Below are 22,773 nucleotides of genomic sequence, written 5' to 3'. Positions count from 1 at the left end.
AGCAGATTCTCCAGCATCTACCTGACCTTTATAAGGAACAGGCAGAATTCATATTACAAGAGGGGAAGCTAATAACTAACGCCTCAATCAAATGTGCCTTAGATGCAGCAGACACAGCAGCCAGGGCTATCAATACCAGTGTCATGCTCAGAAGACATGCGTGGCTACGCATCTCTGTGTTTAAGAATGAGGTTCAGAGCACTTTACTCAATCAACCTGTAAACCCTGCTTTTTTTATTTGGTCTTGATGTGGACACAATATTAGACCAAATGAAGAAGGATACCGAGAAAGCCAAGTCTATGGGAGCCTTGCAGTCACAACCATAGAGAGGCGGCTCCTTTCGTCGCTCCGGCAACAGAGGAGCTGCAAGAGGAGGCTTAACACAGCAAACCTCTTACAGCAAAGGCAACACGCAAAACACCTACAACAAAAACAGTAGAGGTGGAAACTGTGGCAATAACAGTCCCATCTCCCTTCTTCCCTTTTGTGCAAAAATAGTGGAAAAAGTGGTTAACGGGCAACTCATGAAATATCTGGAGGAGGAATCCCTCCTCCACCCCACTCAATCGGGGTTTAGAGCCGGCTACTCGACAGAGTCAGCCGTCCTCTATTCCACTGAGTGCCTCAGACAGATGGCGGACGAAGGACAGACAGCAGCGTTGGTTTTATTAGACCTCAGTGCAGCATTTGACGCCATGCTGCACACAACGTTGCTGTTTCGCCTCTGACATGGGAGTAGAAGGAACTGCCCATGCCTGGTTAAAATCTTTCCTGGTTAACAGAAGTTTCCAGATGCACTGTCCCCCTTTCAAATCCTCCCCCCCGGAAGCTGAGCCATGGGGTTCCACAGGGCTCCAGCTTAAGCCCTACCCTGTTCAACCTTTATATGGAACCCCTGGCTCATATAGTTGAAGCTTTCGGGGTGGATATTGTCACCTATGCTGACGACACCCAACTGATGATCAAGCTTTCGCTCGACCATACGGAAGATGCCATTAACTTTTCCAAATGCTTGTCATCAGTGGCAATATGGATGAATAACAACTGTCTGCGCCTGAATGGCGAAAAAACGGAACTTTTAGTTGTTGGTAAATCCCCCTCTGCCTGGTCGCACATGTGGTGGCCGGTGGAACTGGGCAATTTCCCTTCTCCCACGAACTCTGTCAGAAATCTTGGAGTAATGCTCGACTCGGATCTCTTTCAGGTCTCAGGTCAATAAAGTCACGGGCAGGTGCTTTAGCACACTAAAAACCCTCCGTAAAGTCCTTGACCTTCTCCCCATCAACGCCAGAAAGACACTTGGCCACGCCCTAGTCACACCCCATCTTGACTACGGCAATGTCCTGCTCCTAGGTCTAAGTAAAAAAGGCCTACACCAACTGCAGTGCGTGCAAAACGCTGCTGCCCGCCTGGTACTTAACCTGCCTCGTAAAGAGCATCTGGGAAGAATGCTCTAGCGAAGCTTCACTGGCATCCGGTCAAGGAACGCATTAAATTTAAAGCCTTATGCTTTACGCATCGCATCGCCCAGGGCAAAGGCCCAGGCTATTTGTAAAAGCTCCTCACAATTCACTGCCCCACCAGAAACCTGAGGTCGACCAGAGCTATGCTGTTTAAACTCCCCCGTACCTGCAGAGCCAGGATGGGTGGCCGCTCTTTCAGGTACCTGGCTCCTAAACACTGGAATGAACTACCACTCGACCTTCGAATGGAACCTTTAGTAACTAGATTTCGTGCTAAACTTAAAACTCATCTGTTTCCAGTTATCTAATTCTCTCTCCTCCCTCTGACCTTTGTTTCGTTCTCTCCAACTTCTGTCTCTTGAGATATAGTAGCATTCTAGCGCGGGACACACTATTTTTAGTGCAGCCAGGCGCTTTAGAAATGGCTTTATTATTATTATAACACCAAGGGTAGAGGACGAGGGAATAACACCAGATCCTCTACCAATACCAAACAGGGACTTCTTGTCACTACCCCCAGACCATGTAACACCGGTCGGGGGAAGATTACAGCAGTTCCTGCCAGTCTGGGAAAACATAACTACAGACAGGTGGGTGAGACAAATTATACAGCATGGCTATTGCCAAGAATTAATCTCCACACCACCCAACATACCCACAAGACACCGTCCTATGTCCGCAGAACACCTACACTTATTGCAGCAAGAAGTCATCAGCATGCTACAAAAAGGGGCCATAGAACTAGTACCCTTAGAACACCAGGGTACAGGGGTGTACTCACTGTACTTCCTAATCCCCAAGAAGGACGGGTCTCTCAGACCAATTTTGGACCTCTGGCCCCTAAACCAATACATCTTATCAGATCATTTCCACATGATCACTCTACAGCAGGTATTACCAATGTTGCGTCAAGGAGACTTCCTCGCAACACTAGACCTCAAAGACGCATATTTCCATATACCAATACACCCGGCACTCAGGAAATATCTCCGGTTTACAATACAAAATCAGCACTACCAATTCAAAGTCCTCCCTTTTGGGGTAACAGCCCCAAGGGTGTTCACCAAGTGCCTAGCGACAGTAGCTGCACATCTCAGAAGACAGCATATTCATGTCTATCCATATCTGGACGACTGGCTGATACAAGCACAGTCAGCCCAGCAATGTGCCAGACACATGTCACGCACTATTCACCTCCTGCACAGTTTAGGTTTCTCGCTAAACTACAACAAGTCCCATCTTCAGCCTGCCCACGTACAGCAGTACCTGGGAGCGACAATAGACACTCTGGCAGCAAAAGCACAGCCAAATTCAGCCAGAATAAACAGCATTCAAACGCTGATCCAAAAGTTCAGGCCCCAACACTCACTCCCAGCCCGAGTGTTTATGGAACTGATAGGCATGATGGCCTCGTGCATTTTCATAGTCCCACACTCAAGACTTCACATGTGTCTGCTGCAGGAGTGCCTAGCACGGCAGTGGAACCAGGCTCAGGGACAATTAAACGACCTAGTGTTGGTGACCAGTCGTGCATACTACTCTCTGCATTGGTGGAATCCACAAAACCTTTGCAAGGGACGACTGATTCAAGAGCCTGTACCACAAATAGTGTTGACAACGGACGCATCCCTAATAGTGTGGGGAGCCCATGTCCTCCACCACACAGTGCAGGGCTTATAGACCACGCAGCAAAAGAAAATGCACATCAACCTGCTAGAGCTGATGGCAATTTTTATGGCAATGAAAGCTTTCAAAGTACATCTGTGCAACAAAACCTTGTTGATCCGGACGGACACCATGACTGCAATGTACTACCTACAGAAACAGGGAGGAGAACACTCTCCACAGCTGTCACATCTGGCTCAGAGAGTGTGGAAGTGGTCCATCCAGAGAAACATTTTTCTCATGGCGGAACACCTCCCAGGCAAGGACTATCCAATATCGGATCTGCTCAGCAGACACAGCCAGCAGGTGCACGAGTGGGAGATTCATCCCACTGTGCTACAACCATACTTCCAACAGTGGGGACATCCAGAGATAGACCTGTTCGCCACAAAAGAAAACGCAAAATGCCAGTACTTCGCCGCAAGGTTTCCACACCCGCAGTCTCAGGGCAATGCGATATGGATGAACTGGTCAGGCAAATTTGTCTACGCTTTTCCACCAGCACAGTTGATACCGCTGGTGGCACGCAAACTGCGCCAGCATTCAATGACGCTAATCCTGGTTACTCCAACATGGGCGAGGCAACCATGGTACACCACATTCCTAGAACTTTCCGTGGTGCCTCTTCAAAGACTACGACTAACACCCAGTCTCTTAACGCAGAGCCATGGAGACATTCAGCACCCAGGTCCTCAGCAGCTGAACCTTGCAATCTGGCTCCTGAAGTCCTAGAGTTTGGCTACCTAAACTTACCTCCTGACTGCATGAACATTATCAAGGAGGCAAGGAAGCCTACAGCAAGAGCATGCTATGCGGCAAAGTGGAAACGTTTTGTCATTTATTGTAACAACAACGACATAAACCTACTAGACTCGTCCATTCAAAATATCATATGCTATCTTTTGCACCTACACCGCTGCAATCTAGCCTATACATCCATACGGATACACTTAGCTGCCATAGCGGCTTACCTTCAGAACAGGCAGCACCTTTCGCTATTCAGAGTGCCTGCAATTAAAGCATTCATGGAGGAGCTCAAACGAGTGACCGCCCCAAGACACCCACCTTCACCTGTCTGGAACCTAAACGTGGTTTTAACCAGACTAATGGGACCACCTTTTGAGCCTTTACACTCGTGTGAAATACAATTTTTAACATGGAAGGTGGCTTTTCTCGTAGCTATTACTTCGCTTAGAAGAGTTAGCGAGCTGCAAGCCCTAACTATTCAAGAGCCCTTCATTCAAATTCACGCAAATAGGGTCGTGCCTAGGACAAACCCTAAATTCATGCCCAAAGTGGTATCCCACTTCCACATCAATCAGACACTAGAACTGCCAGTGTTCTTCCCAAATCCATAGTCAGTACCTGAAAGGGCCCTACACACATTAAATGTTAAGAGAGCTCTGCAATATTACATAGACAGGACTAAAGATTACATAGACAGGACTAAAGATTTCAGGAAGACTAAACAGTTGTTTGTTGCTTTTTCACCACAACACAAAGGCAACCCCATTTCTAAATCTGGGTCAGCCAGATGGATAGTTAAGTGCATTCAAATATGTTATCTAAAAGCAAAACGCACCTTAACAGTTCCCCCAAGAGCATATTCCACACGCAAAATAGGGTCATCCATGGCTTTCCTAGGAAACATTCCTCTAGAGGAGATATGTAGAGCATCCACATGGACTACCATACATACATTTACCAAACACTACTGCGTAGATGTACACTCCAAGCAGCTGTAGGACAGGCTGTTCTCAAAACTCTTTTTCAGACTGCTGCAGCTGGCACAGGCAACCACCGCTAGGGGAGAGACTGCTTTACAGTCTATTCACAGATATGAATTCAGCAGCCCACATGCCTCTAACGGAATATGCTACTTACCAGTATGCATCTTTCTTGGCATGTAGCGCTGCTGACATTCATATTGCCCACCCTCCTCCCCGGTGCCTGTCGCAGCTGTAGCATTCACTATTACTTTTAGCATGAACTTCACTTACTGTATCATACTCCATCTCTGCCACAATGGCGAAAAACAATCTGAAGATGGAGAGGATGCCCATGCGCACTGTAGTCCAGGGGAGGAGCCACCTATCTCTTCCAGGACAACAATGGGCAATCATCCGGACCCAACACTAGGTGGCGATCTATGCTCAGATATGAATATCAGCAGCCCTACATGCCAAGAACAGATGCATACTGGTAAGTAGCATATTCCTTGTCAAGCGTCAAAAGTTTAAAAAAAATCCCAGTTAGACAAAAAAAAAACTTTCATTGACCTAATTAGGCAGGGAAGAGGGTTTCATGTCCTTCAGTACAGATTTCTCTAGACAGCTGGTCTCCTTCTGTCTGAAGAGTGCTCTGCTGCCAGTGGTAGTAGATCTAAATGTTAAAAAGACAGAAAAGAATCAAAGTGGTGAATTGTCCATGCCCAAGCTCAGCAGATCCCTGTGTCCATCCTTCTCTTTCCCTGGGGAATGTGCTTTGGCTATTGACCAGGCTGGAAAGCCGACTACACAAGAAAGAACAGAATTTTTCAGTTCCTTGCCCTCTGTACATATCTAGTGGTCCAAAGCCACAATGCGTGGCCAGTCCTCACTCCCACTGCTGTTCTAGTGATTTCACCTCGTCTCTTCTGTCCTGTAGGTGCTTTAACATGATTATGTTTAGAGTGCACCCTCTTTGAGCAGTTTAAGTAAAATAAATACATTAACTGTCCAGAAGGAATGAGCTGGAATAAATGTATTGTAATAATAATATTCAAATCTGTAGAGTGAGACTGCTATTATCTTTTGTGCTTTCAAAATCTAAGTCGAGACTTTTTTGTAGCAGCCATTTTATTGAACAGGTTTGAAACCCAATTTGTCAAGCAGGTTCACAATCCTTACAAAGTGTTGAATCCTTAAATTCTACACTTGTGGAGTTTTGTGTACCACACAATTGAGGTGCATTTCTGATTGGTCTGATGCCACTGTGACTGTTGCAAACATTGGGAAAAAAGCCTTTTAAAGTTTCTATCACTTTATAGAAATACTGCACCAGAACATCTGTACTGATTGCAGGGAACTTGTTTTGCAGATGCGATTATATGAAAATTACATTCTGGTGGGTTGGTTTTAGAAGTTGTAGTTCAAGATCATGAACAATTCCCCTCTTTGGTCTCCCCCACCCAAAGTAACATAAATCATCCAGGTTGTCTGAAACCTTGCACTGTCCATGAACCACAGCAACACCAGATGTTGGATGTGGCATGTAAGAGCTAGTATTGGAAACAAACAAAACCATGCAGGACTCATTGTGCCATGAAAGAAAATGAGGTTTGCACTGAGACCCTCAAAGGAGTTTACTAGTTAGAATATGAGGAAGTATACACTGGAGAATGATGGGAGCCAGTTGCCATTTGACACACAGATCAATTCAAATGGATAATTGCATTAAGGGGTGCCCACTAAACCTACCATGGCAAATACTTTATTCCACATTTGATATGCCCGTACAGTATAGCCCACACCCATATCAATGGCATTGGGCTCAAGGCCCATGAATACTGGCCTTAAAGACAGTATTGAAATCTCTTCTCCAACATCCAGCTAGAGGGGACGAGCTTCCTTGAACCGAAACTCCTCCTTCTGTCACCCCATGTCCTTAGTTGCCGTCTTCAAGACAGCTCTTGAGCTTAGCAAGACTGGCCAACAGTTGAAAGACATTCTCTCCAGGAAGACCGTTGTTGGTCCAGTACAGAGCCACAAGTCCGGCCTCAGCCCAAAGTTCAACAGAAAGGGAACCATTTCGATCCATGGTCAATCCATGTTCCGGTATGCCTTACTTGTACCCTGGCAAATTATGAAGTTTCTTCAGCTCAAACATTTTTTGTGAAGGGTCTATTTTACCAGACAGTTGAAAATGTTCAGTTTGGAAGCATGTCCTCTGTGTAACATCGACTTCTTCTCCACCTCTGGAAAAGAAAGTTGTCCAGGCAGTGGAATCCCCTATACGTTCTGGGACCTGTAAGGTCAATTAAACACATCCTGTTTTCCCACTCTCACCTCCATATGATTTAGATCAGGAGGCCCAGTGTAATGCTTCTCTGGAATTAAATAAAGAGCATGGTGTTTAGGGTTATGCATTAAATCATTAGATTAATTTACTATATGGCGAACTACACTAGGATCCAATTAGACAAACAGCACCTGATGAGACTTTTGCATGTAAAGAGGAAGAATAAGATCTCCTCTATCAGACAGTGATGCAATGGTTGATCACTTTTCATGAGCACATAATTAATTCAGTTTCTTTGGATTGCATTTACTGAAAGTATGAATTACATTCTTTTCTGCTCTATAATGTATCTGGTAAAACTAACATGCTGGCCGTATCACATTAATTTCACTTCTGACTGTGTATTAATTTATCAAGTACTTACTACTCCTGTAATCATGTGTGAACCATTGTTCTTTGTAATTACCAAGACTGTTCTAAAGGGCGGTTTCGCCATGTATTGAACGCAAGTATAAAGCTGCTCCTTTATATCCATGTTGGTACAGTCGTACACTAGGCTCACATGCAGTGCATGTTCTGAGACTTCTGTTGAGGCTTCTCCAAGCATACGGCAAAGCAGTGTAACAAGTCTGAGAGCTGTACTGGGCAATACATGCTCCTAGGTGGCATTGGATAAGACTGTTATCAAGAACAGAACTAAGCACTGGAACAGGGAAGATAGTGGTATGGGCAGTACACGCTCTGAACCCGCTTCTGGTACAACCTGTTCAAGTGTAAGCCTAGGATCTTCATTGTGCCACCACGTCGTAAGTATCCAGTGGTGGCTATATAAATTATATGGTCTCCATGCCCCATTATGGTGATTTAATCATTGTCTATATCGGGGAGAAGTGTCCGGATGTGTTTGTTCAGTGCCGTCATCCTCCTCCCATGGTCTCTGACATAGATCTCCAGGCAGTTGCAATGGCTGAGACCAGCAAGAAGTAGCTGTCTTTCTCTCTCTCTCTCTCTCTCCTAAGGAAGGAAGCTCAGAGAAAGCCTATTTCAGTTTGCACATGCTGAAGTGGTATGTACTTGTGGTCATCCTTGCCTCTAACGGTTGTTTCCTCATGTGTTTTCTTTCCCCGATAGCACGAGGTTGGCGATGTTGAGTAACAACCTGACTGCTTGGAAGAAGCTACCTCCCTTGATTTCGCTAACCAACCAACCGCACCAGGTGCTTGCAAGCGACCTAGTCCAGTTTGCAGACATACAGCAGGTGAGTTTACAAGACGTGTCCTACTTAAACATTGCACATGTATTCAGCCAGCTTCTCCTAAGCAGCCTTGGAAAGAAAAGGAGTTTATCATAGACTGGTGGTCAAAAATAAAAGGGGACATGTAACAGGAATTCCCCCAGCCTTCCCACAAAAGGAGCACACTTTTCTTTTATTTCACAACTAGCTTACCCGTCGAGCGTTGCTGCGATCTCAGAAGAAAGGAAATCTAAGGAAACTTGTTATGATAACATTCAATTTACACTGTAATTTTTATTGAAACTTATTCATTTTAATATGGAAGACATTTTAAAGTGTTTTAATTCTGTTTATTTATTCGAGTGCTTGTGGATACACTGTAATTTTTGTTTTTCCGTCTGGTGCGTACACGAATAAATCAGAAGGTTTTCCGACGCGTGAGGTGGCCACATACAGTTCATGTGAGAAGCACGGATTCTCCAAATCTAGTCCACACACTTGCAGCGATTGTCCTTGTGCTTTGTTGATGGTCATTGCAAAAGCGAGTCGCACCGGAAACTGTAAACGTTCAGTATTGGAAAGATTATGAGGGCCCTGGGGGGCCGATATTTAACAATATTTATTTATTTAATTATTTTTTTTGTTTTTGCCAGAAACCTTTGCGGGAGTGTACTCAAAAACTTGCCAAAGTTTCATGCCTATCGGATGAATGGTGTAGTAATGCATAAAGGACAAATAGACAGACATACATTTGTTTTTATATATATATAGATAAGTGCATTTAGCTGTAAAATGGGAATTTGTGCTGAGCAAAAATTAAACCAAGCTACAGTAGTACCCGCCCATCCTCACAGGCCACACTCTGAGCTCAGTTGTTTGCTCTACATGACATGTATTGGCACCAGTACGTGAAAGCTTCTTTGGCCGTTCCTTAATGTCTGAATGAAGGGGGGGGTGCTTGAGGTGTACCTAAGGTACCTCCATGTTCGAGGCATGTGGGCTGCTGAATTCATATCTGTGCATAGATCGCCGCCTAGTGTTGGGTCCGGATGATTGCACTTTGTTGTCTTGGAAGAGTCTTCAAAGTATCATGAGATAGGTGACTCCTCCCCTGGACTACAGTGCGCATGGGCATCCTCTCCATCCTCAGATTGTTTTTTTCCTCCATTGAGTTTGGATGTTATTCCTACACTCCAACTTCGGAATCGAAACAAAACTTTTATAAAGGCCAAAAGGCCTTCGAATTCGACGGTATTGTTCTCGCTCAGTACCTCTTGACTCGATAAAGCTTTCCATCTTGAATCGGTCGTCGACGTGGGCCGTTGGGCCTTTTCGCGCCACGTGGGCCTGCTGTCGATGGAAAGGAGCCCGTTTAAAAGATGCCCACAATGCCACTCCAAGTTCCCGCATACTGACAAGCATCAAGTATGCAACAAGTGCCTTTCTCCAGACCATAAGGAAGAAACCTACCCAGCCTGCGCCCAGTTTCGGTCGAAGAAAACCATACGGAATCGACGGGCCGCTAGGCAAGAGATGCAGCGGCAGGCACCGGAACCGGACAACATCTTGGATGATGACCAGGAACTTCAAGAAGCTCCAGATTCGGACCTAGAGATAGTCACTGTCGAGGACTACTCTGACTCCGATGACGAGATTCCCACCGGGGCAAATCGTGAGTACACTGCCCTCGACACCGATTACACAGGTTTGTTAACAAAGGCTCCGGTCGAGGCATCGCCAAAAGGCCTTAGCCAAGATCCAAAAAAACATTCGCCAGCCCCGCCATCCGGCTCGGCTCCGAAAACAAAACCTTCAGAGCCCCCAGGGCCAAGTACCGCAATCCCAAAGAAGGTTCCAGAGCCTAAAACGGTTGTCGACCCGAAGGCCGTCGACCCCCAAGAAAAACGTACAGCCTAAAGGCGTCGATCCAAAGAACACCGTTGAGCCGAAGAAGGCCGTGCAGCCTAAAGGCGTTGACCCCAAGAAAAGCGTCGACCCGAAAAAGGCGGTTGAGCCGAAGGGCGCCGACCCGAAACAAGCCGTCTAGCCCAAAAAGGACACCAAGCCGAAGGGCGCCGACACAAAAAAGGACGTCGACCCTAAAAGGCCGGCTGTGCCAAAAGGCGCCGAACCAAAGAAGGTCGCCGACTGGAAGGGAGCCGTATAGAAACCTATAATCCAGCCGGAGAAGGCCATCGACCCGAAGACCAGGGCTCCAAACACACCAGTCGATCCTAAAAAGACCATCGACTCAGGAAAGGACAGTCAACCAAAAAAGCCTGTTGAGTACAAGAAACGTGTCGAACGGAAAGACCCGGTCGACCCGAAAACACTCGCCGACCCGAAAAAAGGGCCCGAGCCGAAGAAAAGCACTAAGGCACCAAAAGTCGTCTAAGCAGAAGGTGTTGTCGACCCAAAAAAGTCACAACCAAGAACAGTGGAGGAAGAACTCTTCCATCCCGATCCAGCAGACGACCAAGCAAAGATATATATTAATCCAGAGACTGGTAAAGTGACAATCCTGCACAGGAAAAAGAAGCCACTGGACACTGACTCATTCCCCTATTCCACTAAAAAAGAAGGACTTTGGAACTTCTCCATCTAGACCCTTCATTCCATTCTATCCCATTATGCCTACTACTCCTTTTCCTCCTTACTCTCCTTCTCACTATGGGGACAATGAGGGGAACACAGGGGAAGATCCTTCGCCTGATTATGATTATCCACAGGATCCTGAGCCACAAAATGAACCATGGGAGGAGCCAACTGACCCTTATAATACCCATCCCATCCCTGATGTCACCTCTTATCCAACTAAGCCTTCACCCACTGATGACACCATTGTCTTCAACCAATTAATAGACAGGGCAGCACAGTACCACAATGTAGATATGCATAATGACCCTGTAGAGGAAGACGTCTTATTTGACACCTTCCCTACTTTGGAAAAAAGTGTAAGAACACTTCCTATGCGACAGGGAGTATTAAAACACGCACCTGAAATATTTAAGGATACAGCCAGGGCACGGGTAATCAATCCCAGGATTGAGAAAAAGTATAGAGCACCCCCTACAGACCCTACCTACATCAGAGGGCTATTACTATTAGACTCACTAGTGGTGGCTAATGTCTGTGAGTTAGCACTTTTTCACGCAACGGGGGAAGCCCCTCCCCCCGATAAGGAGTCCAAGATACTAGAAGCCTCGGGTAAAAGGGTAGCAGCACAGGCCTCCAATTCATGGAGGATTGCCAATACACAAGCTTTGCTAGCTCGTTACGACAGGGCACATTACGACCAGCTTGAAAGCTTAATGCAACACCTACCTGAGCCTTTTAAAGCCTAATCTGATGACCTCATACAGGAGGGAAAGTTCATCACAAACTCCTCCATCAAATGTGCGCTTGATGCCGCAGACACCTCAGCCAGGTCTATTAACACTAGTGTTTTACTAAGACGACATGCATGGCTGCGTATTTCATGCTTTAAGAATGAGGTGCAGTCCACCATCCCTAATCAGCCAGTCAACCAAGACTTCCTTTTTGGCCCTGCTGTTGACACCATTTTAGATAAAATGAAAAAGGACCGCAAAGTCAATGGGAGCATTGCAGTTTCAGCAACACAGAAGTTCCTTTCGTCGCTCCTCATACAGGGCAGCTACACAAGGCAATACTTCCCAAACATCATCATCATACAAAGGCAACAGACAAAGTTCCTTTACCAAAAACTCCAACAGCGGAGGTTATCGGGGAAACCATAATAAGGGAAGAGGACGTGGAGGCAATAACACCAGAGCCTCCACTACCACAAAACAGTGACTACATTACCCTACCTCCGGACCACCTAACACCAGTCGGAGGCAGACTCCAAACAATTCCTACCTGTCTGGAACACAATTACCACGGACAGGTTGGTGAGACAAATTATCCAGTATGGTTATTGCCTGGAACTCACTTCTACCCCCCCAAACATACCACCCAGACACCGTTCTATGTCCAAAGAACACATCACCCTGCTACAACAAGAGGTGAAATGCATGCTGGAAAAGGAGGCCATAGAGCCAGTCCCTTTCCAACATCAAGAGACAGGAGTATATTCCCTATACTTCCTTATTCCCAAGAAGTACGGTTCCCTCAGACCAATATTGGACCTCAGACCCCTAAATCAATACATACTGTCAGAGCACTTCCATATGATCGCACTACAGCAAGTGCTCCCACTACTACAGCAAGAGACTTCCTAGCAACATTGGACCTCAACGATGCGTATTTTCACATACCCATCCATCCAGCTCACAGAAAATATCTCAGGTTCACAATAGAAGGTCAACACTATCAATTCAAGGTCTTGCCCTTCGGGGTAACCACAGCTCCAAGAGTGTTTACAAAATGCTTAGCGACAGTAGCAGCACATCTCAGGAGACAACACATTCATGTGTTCCCATACCTGAACAATTGGCTAATACAAGCAAAATCGTACCAACAATGTGCAGAAAACACGTCCCAAACACTCCAGCTGCTACACAGCCTAGGCTTCTCGATAAACTACCCAAAATCGCATCTGCAACCATCCCACATACAACAATATCTGGGAGCCACTAAAGATAACTCAGTGGCAAAGGCATACCCAAATCCAGCGAGGATAGCCATGCTCATTTGCAAATTTCAGCCACAACACTCTCTGCCAGCTCGAGTCTTCATGAAGCTCATAGGCATGATGGCCTCTTGCATATTCATTGTCCCCCATGCCAGACTTCAAAAGCGTCCATTGCAGGAATGCCTAGTAAGGCAATGGAACTAGGCTCAAGGACAACTAAAAGACCTAGTGTTGGTGGACAGTCGCGCTCACAACTCTCTGCAGTGGTGGAACCCACAAGACCTTTCCAAGGGGCAACTGTTCCAAGAGCCGGTTCCACAACTAGAACTAACAGCAGACGCATCACTGACAGGCTGGGGAGCCCACCTCCTTCACTACACAGTACAAGGGCTCTGGACAACCAAGCAAAAGAAACTGCATATCATCCAACTAGAGTTGTTAGCGATATTCCTAGCCCTGAAAGCATTCCAGAAATACTTGTACAGCAAGACTGTGTTGATCCGGACGGACAACATGACCGCAATATTCTATATCCAGAAACAGGGAGGAACCCTCTCCACAGCTGTCCCACTTGGCACAAAGCATATGGAAGTGGGCAATTCCAAAATACATCTTTCTCCTAGCAGAACACCTTCCAGGCAAAGACAATCAGATAGCAGACCTGCTCAGCAGGCACAGCCAACAACTACACGAATGGGAGATTCACCCCCAAGTTCTCCAGCCATTCTTCGAGTGGGGTCATCCAGAAATAGACCTGTTTGCACAAAAGAAAACTTGAAATGCCAGTACTTTGCCGCCAGGTTCCCACATCCATTGTCACAGTGCAATGCGATATGGATGAACTGGTCCGGCATATTTGCGTATGCTTTTCCCCAGCACCCCTGATTCCGCTGGTGGCACGCAAACTGTGGCAACAGTCACTTACGCTAATCCTAGTTGCTCCCACATGGCGAGACAACCATGGTACACAACGCTCCTGGAGCTTTCAGTAGTTCCTCATCAAAGGCTGTGCCAATCAGATGAACCTAGCGATCTGGCTCCTGAAGTCTTAGAGTTCGGATACCTTAACTTGCCTCCTGATTGCATGAACATTATCAAGGAGGCAAGACGGCCAACTACTAGAGCATGCTATGCAGCTAAATGGAAAAGATTAGTTATTTACTGCAACAATAACCAAATCAACCCATTAGATGCTTCCATACAAAACATTATATGTTACCTGCTGCATCTTCAAAGATGCAACCTAGCATACTCTTCAATAAGGCTACACCTAGCTGCTATAGCAGCATACCTTCAAAACAGGTAACACCTTTCACGTTTAGAGTACCAGCAATCAAGGCTTTAATGGAGGGCCTTAAAAGGGTGATCCATCCAAGACACCCTCCTTCCCCAGTCTGGAATTTAAATATAGTACTTACCAGACTTATGGGACCTCCTTTCGAACCTCTACACTCATGCAAACTGCAATTCTTAACATGGAAGGTGGCTTTCTTGATTGCCATTACCTCACTCAGGCGAGTTAGTGAATTACAAGCACTAACAATTCAAGAACCTTTCATGCAAGTACATGCTAACAGGGTAGTTCTTAGAACAAACCCTAAGTTTATGCTAAAAGTTGTATCAAATTTCCATATTAATCAATAGAACTGTCAGTGTTCTTTCAAAATCCACAGTCAGTAGCTGAAAGAGCCCTACACACACTGGACTGGACTGCTTTACTTTGTGGATAGAAAGAAATCATTTAGAAAGACAAAGCAACTATTTGTTGCTTTTTCACCACAACATAAAGGGAATCCAATATCAGTCAGGAATAGCCAGATGGATAGTTAAATGCATTCAAATATGCTATCAAAAAGCCAAACGCACTTTAACCATCCCCCAAGAGCACACTCTACAAGAAAAATGGGGGCATCCATGGCTTTCCTAGGGAATATTCCTCTTGAAGACATATGTAGGGCAGCCACATGGACTACCATACACACTTTAACGAAACACTACTGCGTAGACGTGCAAGCAAAGCAGCAAGCTGCTGTAGGCCAAGCTGTCCTAAAAACTCTTTTTCAAACTGCTGCAGCTGGCACAGGTAACCACCGCCAGAGGACAGATACGCCTATGCACAGATATGAATTCAGCAGCCCACGTGCCTCGAACGGAATATGCTACTTACCAGTATGCATCTGTTCTTGGCATGTAGGGCTGCTGACATTCATATCGCCCGCCGTCCTCCCCGGTGCCTGTCGCAGCTGCAGCATTATCTTTTACATGGTCATCTCTTACTTTACTATCTCCATCTCTGCCACAATGGCGAAAAACAATCTGAGGATGGAGAGGATGCCCATGCGCACTGTAGTCCAGGGGAGGAGTCGCCTATCTCGTGATACTTCGAAGACTCTTCCAAGACAACACAGTGCAATCATCCAGACCCAACACTAGGCGGCGATCTATGCACAGATATGAATGTCAGCAGCCCTACGTGCCAAGAACAGATGCATACTGGTAAGTAGCCTATTCCTTCTGGACCATGTGACTTGGTGTCTTGAAAGCGGCTGCTCTCCTGCACTGCAATGAAAAACGTGATGTGTGAATGGTTGAAGAGTGAGATTATTTGGGAGATCCCTTTACATGAGAGAAAATGTTAACAGTACTTTACACCTGGTGTACTGTGTAACTGGTGAGTTGTGACCACAAGAGTAATACTTCTACTCCACAAAAATTATTATTCATGACTAATTCATGCAGAGATGTACGTTTTTATATTGAACGTTTTTCCACATGAACACCGTATCCCTCTGGAGAAACACTCCACGGAATATGGGTGCTTTTTCTTCGATTGCAACCCCAGAAAAGCTTTTAACAACAGTACTTGTTTGTATGTTTCCAGGCTAGTATGGTACCTGCAAAATGTACCACCATAAATGTTTTGGGCTGTTAACCACATTTTTCACGTCGGTAGACTTCCACAGTTCCTCATTCTCTAGCCTAACCCTTCACTTTCAATTGTGGAAAAACACACACCCTTGTAAAGAAAGACCGAGTTTTAAAAGGATGTTTAAATATGATTGAGTGGGTGTTTTATTTTAAATATAATTTCTTTTTATTTGTCATTAACTTATACAATTGAATGCAGCATTTTAGACTTAACACTATAGATTTCACTTTTAATCTGCTGTACAGTGCAACTCAATTCCCCACCCAAATTCCTATTGTTATGCCTCCAAGCTGCCGCTCTGTGACTCTCAGATGGGCTAGTAGATATTCCTCCCCAGTGTGTGTGTTCCACTTACTCCAGATCTGGCCCACTTCCTGGGGGCATCCTCTATTGCTATATGCTGCTCTTTCCCTAATCATGCAAGAATTCAGGCCTTTTACCTTGTCTCGGAGTGTCGGCGTAGCTTGGGCTCCCCAGAGTAGTGGTATGTTAAGCTTTGCTATGATCATCCCCAGTGTTGCCTATATTTGGTCTTTCTTGCCTAATCCAGTTCCTTCTCAGATATTCAGGAGACCTATCTTTGGTTCTATTTCCAGGTCTCTCCCACATACTCTATTTTGTTGACCACTTTTTCCCCAGCGTTCCTGGATCATTGGACATTCCCACAGCAAGTGAAAACATGCACCCTACTGTCCGCAGGCTCGTTGGCTGTTTGTAGTGGTTCCTCTACTCATTTTGACCAATGTGGCTCTGGGGAGGCAAACGCTGTACAGGATCTTGAGTTGGATAAGCCTTAATCTGGCGGAGATGGCAAATTCTCTAGGGGATTCAAGGGCATCCTGCCAATCCTCGTCGCCCAGTTCACTTACATCACTGTTCCAATATCCGCCGAGTCTCTGAAGGGGGTCAGGGGAATTATGCAATCGTTTTTTGTATGCAGGGGAGATAGCTTTACGATCAATAAAGTTAGAGAGAAGCTTGTCCTCCCACGGCGAGGCTTCTGGGAGGCTGCTCCCTGGGGGGATGGCTGCCATTAGGGCGAGTCTGACTTGTAAGTTTCTGAAGGTTTCTGTGGGAGCCATCTCAAACCTTGTATGTAGATCCGCAAATGGGATCCCCTCCCGCCTTGTCCACATATCTCCCACCTTCAAGATGCCAATTAAATCACACTTTGCATGTGTGAAGCCCGACCAATTTCTGACTATCCTGTAATGGGGTGCTTTAAGTCAGAATGTCAACACCACCCTAGCCTTTTATTTACCGTATCCCATAGGGTGACCGTGAGTGAGGTAGGTCCTGTAAGGGTGTTCCCTCCTGGTTTTGCTTATAGGGTTCTTGATTATCCTCCTTTGACCATCAGGTATCTATCCGTCCTGTAAGTCGGTTCATCGTGCAGTCGATGAACCAACTGATTAATCACTGCCAATATTATTTTTACAAATGTGGCAATGCTATGCCCACATCTAATCATCTTCGTACCAGCTGCATGGCTATTCTAGGGGGCTTACCATCCCATAGTAAGGACCGTATCTCACTTTCGACCACCCGAAAGAATGTTTAAGGGATTGAAAAAGGGGTATTTTGTAGAGCGTATAGAAAGCGAGGCAACACCATCATTTTATAGAGTTCTGCTCGACCCAGTAGGGACAATTCCTCCAGTGTTGGGCATCTCTACGTAGGCGAGTCAGTGGGGCCTGTATATTTGATTGTAGAATAGATCAGGGTCTGCTTTCACAAATATCCCAAGATAACAAAATCCCTGGACTGCCACCATAGCTTCACGGTCTCCCGATAGAACTGGGCCCTTAAGTACATAGATTATAGATTTGGACCAGTTGATGGTGTAACCAGATTGTTCACCCTGGTTTGTAAGAATTGTAATGATCCTGGCAATGAAATGACGTTGGGAGGTGACGTATAGCAGGATATCATCAGCAGATAAAGATATGCGGTCTTCCCAATCCTCCGGCCAACGAACGACTCTTATCAATTGGTCTCCCCTGATCCACACCGCCAGTGGCTCGAGTAACTATGCGAATAGGAGGGGTCACGGGGCAGCCTTGACGAGTTCCTCTCTGCAACCCAAAGGCCACGGATGTCTGTCCGTTCACTACCACTCGTGCCGTGGGTCCAGAGTATAGGGGTCTAATCCATGCCTGGTATTTGGGGCTGAATCCCATTTTTTCCAGAACAGCTAATAAATATGGCCACTCAACCGTATCAAACGGCATTCGTGTATCCAGAGACATCACCACTGAATCTTCTCAAATGGTTTCATTTCTTCCCATTACCCCTTGAAGCCCTAGCAGATTTAGTGCTGTGTTCCTACCCAGCAGAAATCACAATAGGTCTGGGGGTATCAAGCGGGTGATATGCTGGACCAGTCAGGAAGCAATGAGTTTAGCTAGTATTTTCATTTCAGCATTTAAGAATGAAATAGGTCGGTATAAGGAACATTGATCTGTCTGCTTTCCAGGTTAATGTATAACTATTATCGATGCAAGTCGTTGATCTGCTGGCATCTTGCCTGATTCTGCGCTCTTCAAATAAATTTAGAGTAGATGGGGCGCCACTTGAGGGGCTACCACCTTGTAAAGTTCAATAGGGAGACCGTTCGGTCCCATTGCCTTCCCAGATTGTATACTACGAATGGCTGAAGTTATTTCCTCCACCGTGATGTTTCTTTCCAGGTCTGACACACCTTCGGGGAAAAGTGCAAGGAGTGGAAGATCGGTCAGAATGGCCTTTAAGAATTCTTCTGCAGCAGCTGGGATCTCAGTATATATGGTAGCATATTGTGTGAATGCCTCTGCAATAACCTGGGGATCCTTGAGGGTCGCTCCTGAGTCTGTGGTTAGGGTATGTACATATCTGTTCGCCCTTTCATGTCTCTGGAGCCAGGCCAATAGTTTCTCTGCTTTATCACCGTGTTCGTATAGTCTATCTCTGTTACAGATTGTTTGGCTCTGGCTGCCTCGACTGTTCTCGAAATTCTAGTCTCTTAAGCTGCAGTGTGTACCATCTCCTCTGTGTGATCCCTGGCTAATTGATCCTCTAAATGTATTAGGTCCCTCTCTAACTCTGTCGCTGCCCTCTTATTTCTTTTGTGTCCCACTATGAGAGGAGTCCTTCCCCTTTTATGACTGTCTTATAGGCCTTCCATATTACTATCTTTGAGTCTACTGTAGCTTTGTTTTCTTCAAAATAGAATTGTGTTGCCTAAAATAATCCTTTCCAAATGTTTGGTACCTTCAAGCCCCACAGGTGTAACACTATGCCCTGCCGAGCGCTACTTGTTCCTGTTGAATAGCAGGCCCACAAAGGGGAGTGGTCTGATATGCCCTTTGCCCAATTTGTTTTATTATTATTTTTTTTCTTTATTTTCTTTATTGAGATTTTGTAACATGTGCAAACAGAGAGCACTATATCAAGAACCATCTGATACATGTCTTAAGCAGAGTGTAAAAAAAAAACAAGAACCGAAAAAAAGAACACATGCGGAGGTTGGCAGCTATAAGTAGATCTCACATGAGCTATAGGTAAATTGATGCACAGAGTAACTGCCCGTGCCCTGGCCTTTTTTACAATTGTTCATATGACACATATACAAATAGTGACACAATGCTGGCTCATGGTGTTGTATCAAGACTCTGAGCCTGGGCAATAGGTACTCTCTCAGCGGCTCCCATATGTCGTTAGGACGAGAGTTTGTGGGCATTTCTTCAGCATATGTTGCTAGGGTTTCTTGACAATAGACCAGATCTTTGACCCAACTTACTGCTTTAGGAGTAAGTTTACTATCCCAAGCAATCGCCACTCGTCTCTTAGCAAGTAACAAGGCTATGCGTACAAATCTAGCCTGTAATCCCCTCAATGTGGGTACATGATGGAGTAGACAAGTCAGTGGCGTACACGGGAGTAGGGCCCCCGTCATGGTGTGTATCCTGCTGATCACCTCATCCTATAATTGTAGAACTGAACCACAGCTCCAAGCTAGATGGAGAAAGTCAGCTTCCCCATGTCCACATTTCCTGCATTGAGCCGAGTCCCTCCGCCCTAGTTTGTGTAATTTGACAGGTGTATGATACGTTTGGTGGAGAAACTTGAAATGTAAAATCCGCAAGTTACCATTCGGCGATAATTTTCCTGTCAGCATGCATATATGTTCCCAAACATCCAGTGTGATGTGGGGGGCCTAATATGGTGTTCCATCGCTCTAGGCTTCTATCCCCCTCCACACCAGCGCCTCCTGTATCGACCTGTACAATTTAGTAATGAGCTTTTTCTTTGAGGGAGATACTATCAGTGACTGTAGAGCTTTAAGGGTCGGCAGGGAAGGATGGGGAGTGGCTTTTGATGGCCCTCTTTAATCTATATCCAGTGTATAAAAAGAGTGGGGTAGGATTAACGACAAATCCATGTCCTCATCATCCAAGTACACGCCGTCTGGGAATAGATCCTGCATGTGCATTATCCCCCACTCTCGCGCAGCGCCTTCAGTGGTCCAGACTCAGACAGCTCAGTGTGACCCGCCAGCGGCAAATCCGGCGCATATAGAGGGAGTTTATCTACCTTTTTACTTTTACTTATTTTTATTGGCATTTCTTATATTACATTTCAATATGCAAGCATTGAATACATCTTCAGACAGTATCCTCCTATTAAATCAACATATTCCTTCCAAATTTTTAGTCTCAGGAGAGCTCTGATCAATGGCTCACATGTTTATCACCGTACTACATTTCAATAATCAGATGAATGGCATCCTCAAAATCGCAATATACAATGATCACGTCTAGTATTAAATATACTTTTCGTCGTAGTGTTGCATTAGTGTATGACAAATTAACTAAGCACCAATAAGTTTACTTTAAAAAAAAAAGCACAAAGAAAACAGATAACTTCTATAACAAACTCAAACCTGAGCAGTGGAGTGGTATGAATTATAGTCATAGTTTCTTGTATAGCGCACAGATCACCAAAGTCTCAAGGCGCTTGGCAACAAACGACAACCGAGTGTGGGGGTGGGGTGGTGAGGAATTAATTAGGAAAGAGCCAGGTTTTTAGGCCCCTACGGAAGGCCTGATGATTGGATAAAGACAGTAGATGTGCAGGTAGCTTGTTCCAAAGTTGGGGGGCTATGTAAGAAAAAGCTCTGCATCCATTTCTCGATGATCTAGCCCTCCGCTGTACCAAGAGAGACTTGGTGCTAGATCTTAAGGTTCTGGAAGGTTTGTACCTGACCAATTTCTCAGCAAGGTAAGATGGTCCTGTCCCATGGAGAAGTTTATGTGTAAGACTGAGAATCTTAAACTGACTTCTTTGTCGCACTGGGAGCCAGTGAACTTGTCTAAGACTGGGCAAAGAGGGGGATCTAGGGGGCAGGCCTAGCACCAGGTGTGCGGCGGCGTTTTGGAGAATTTGAAGCTTAGTCCACAAACACTCATGGATGGAGGCATACATTGCGTTGCCATAATCCAGACGGCTAACAACCAGTCCTTGAACCAAAGGTTTTCTGGATTCAATGGGTAGCCATCTGAAAATCTTCCGCAGTTTTCGTAGTATACCATAACAAGAGCCTGATACTTGGGTAACCTGCGCCTTCATAGAGAGGGCACATTCAATCATTATTCCCAGGTCACGAACCACTTCTTTGGGCTCGGGGCAAGGTCCTAGTTCTGGAGGCCACCAATCATGCGACCATAGTGTCTTTGCCTTGCCAAATAGCATGATTTCAGTCTTGCTATAGTTAAGTTGGAGTTTATTTCCAGTCATCCATTCACTAATCTGAATCCTACACCTCTTAAATCTAGTGCGGGTGTCAAGGACATCTAAACTACAGGTGATAAGCACCTGAGTATCATCCGCATAGGATACTGTGGTGAAACCATATGGTTTTATAATGTTGGCCAAAGGGGTGAGATATTTGTTAAATAACATGCGACTCAGAATGGACCCTTGAGGAACCACGACAGAGAGAGGAGTCTTGGTAGATTCCAAGGAGTTGACCTTGATGTATGTATGCCGGTCCGCAAGATAACTCTTGAACCAGGCCAACGCCTTGCCTCTGACACCAATCTCCCACAGCCGTTGATGGAGAATGCTGTGAGAGATGGTGTCGAAGGCTGCTGAGAGATCTAATAAGATCAAAAATGCGGAATCACCTTTGTCCAGGGTGAGACGAATGTTGTCCACCACTTCCATTACTGCCGTTTCTGTGCTATGGGCAACACGGAAACCTGACTGCGAGGGGTCCAACAGTGAATGGGCTTCTACGAAACTGGAGATGCGCTTATTGACTAGGTGTTCCTGTACTTTTCCAAAGTAAGGCAGTAGCGATATAGGCCTATAATTAGACACCATGGAAGGGTCACTGGTGGACTTTTTAAGGATGAGTTTTACCTGAGCCACCTTCCAGCTGCTGGGCATAGCTGCAAGATCAAAAGAGGTGTTAAAGATGTTAGATAGAGAGCAGGCCAAAAGTGGAAATATTTCATTGCACTTACGGGGGGACAGTGAATCAGTGGGAGAAACCGATTTCACTTACCCAAGAGCAACTAACACTTCGGCAGCCGTGGTGGGCTCAAACTCCATAAGAGAAGGACAGTCTATATGGTCAGGGATCAAAGAGTTACAGGAAGATACCTCACCCCCGAGGGTGACATTGGGTCCAGAGGTTTCAAACGTGGAGCAGATAGACTTGATTTTATTGTTAAAATGAGCGGCTAATGCGTTAACCCACTCCCTGGTGGGGGTGAAGGATGACTGTTCCACCTGCAGTGCAGTGAACTCATTTAGTATTTTGAACAGTTCTTTAGAGGAGTGGGATGCTTTATTGATTCTTTGGGTAAGATAGCTAGATTTAGCTTCCTTTTATGTTTTTCAAAT

The 22,773-nt window shown here is 45.6% G+C and overlaps 1 protein-coding gene across 1 annotated transcript in view; it reads left to right on the top strand.

Annotated features, from left to right (window-relative positions):
* The window catches only part of LAMTOR1 (late endosomal/lysosomal adaptor, MAPK and MTOR activator 1), a 149,003-nt gene that overhangs the window by 106,399 nt on the left and 19,831 nt on the right, over positions 1-22,773 (top strand). The window contains exon 4 of the mRNA XM_086933773.1: positions 8,260-8,386. Within this exon, the coding sequence (XP_086789899.1) occupies positions 8,260-8,386 (127 nt within the window). The remainder of the gene's footprint in view (positions 1-8,259; positions 8,387-22,773) is intronic.

Source organism: Lissotriton vulgaris, chromosome 8 (assembly GCF_964263255.1).
Source record: "Lissotriton vulgaris chromosome 8, aLisVul1.2, whole genome shotgun sequence".
NCBI classification, from domain to species: domain Eukaryota; kingdom Metazoa; phylum Chordata; class Amphibia; order Caudata; family Salamandridae; genus Lissotriton; species Lissotriton vulgaris.
This window is presented reverse-complemented; position numbering and strand designations above follow the sequence as displayed.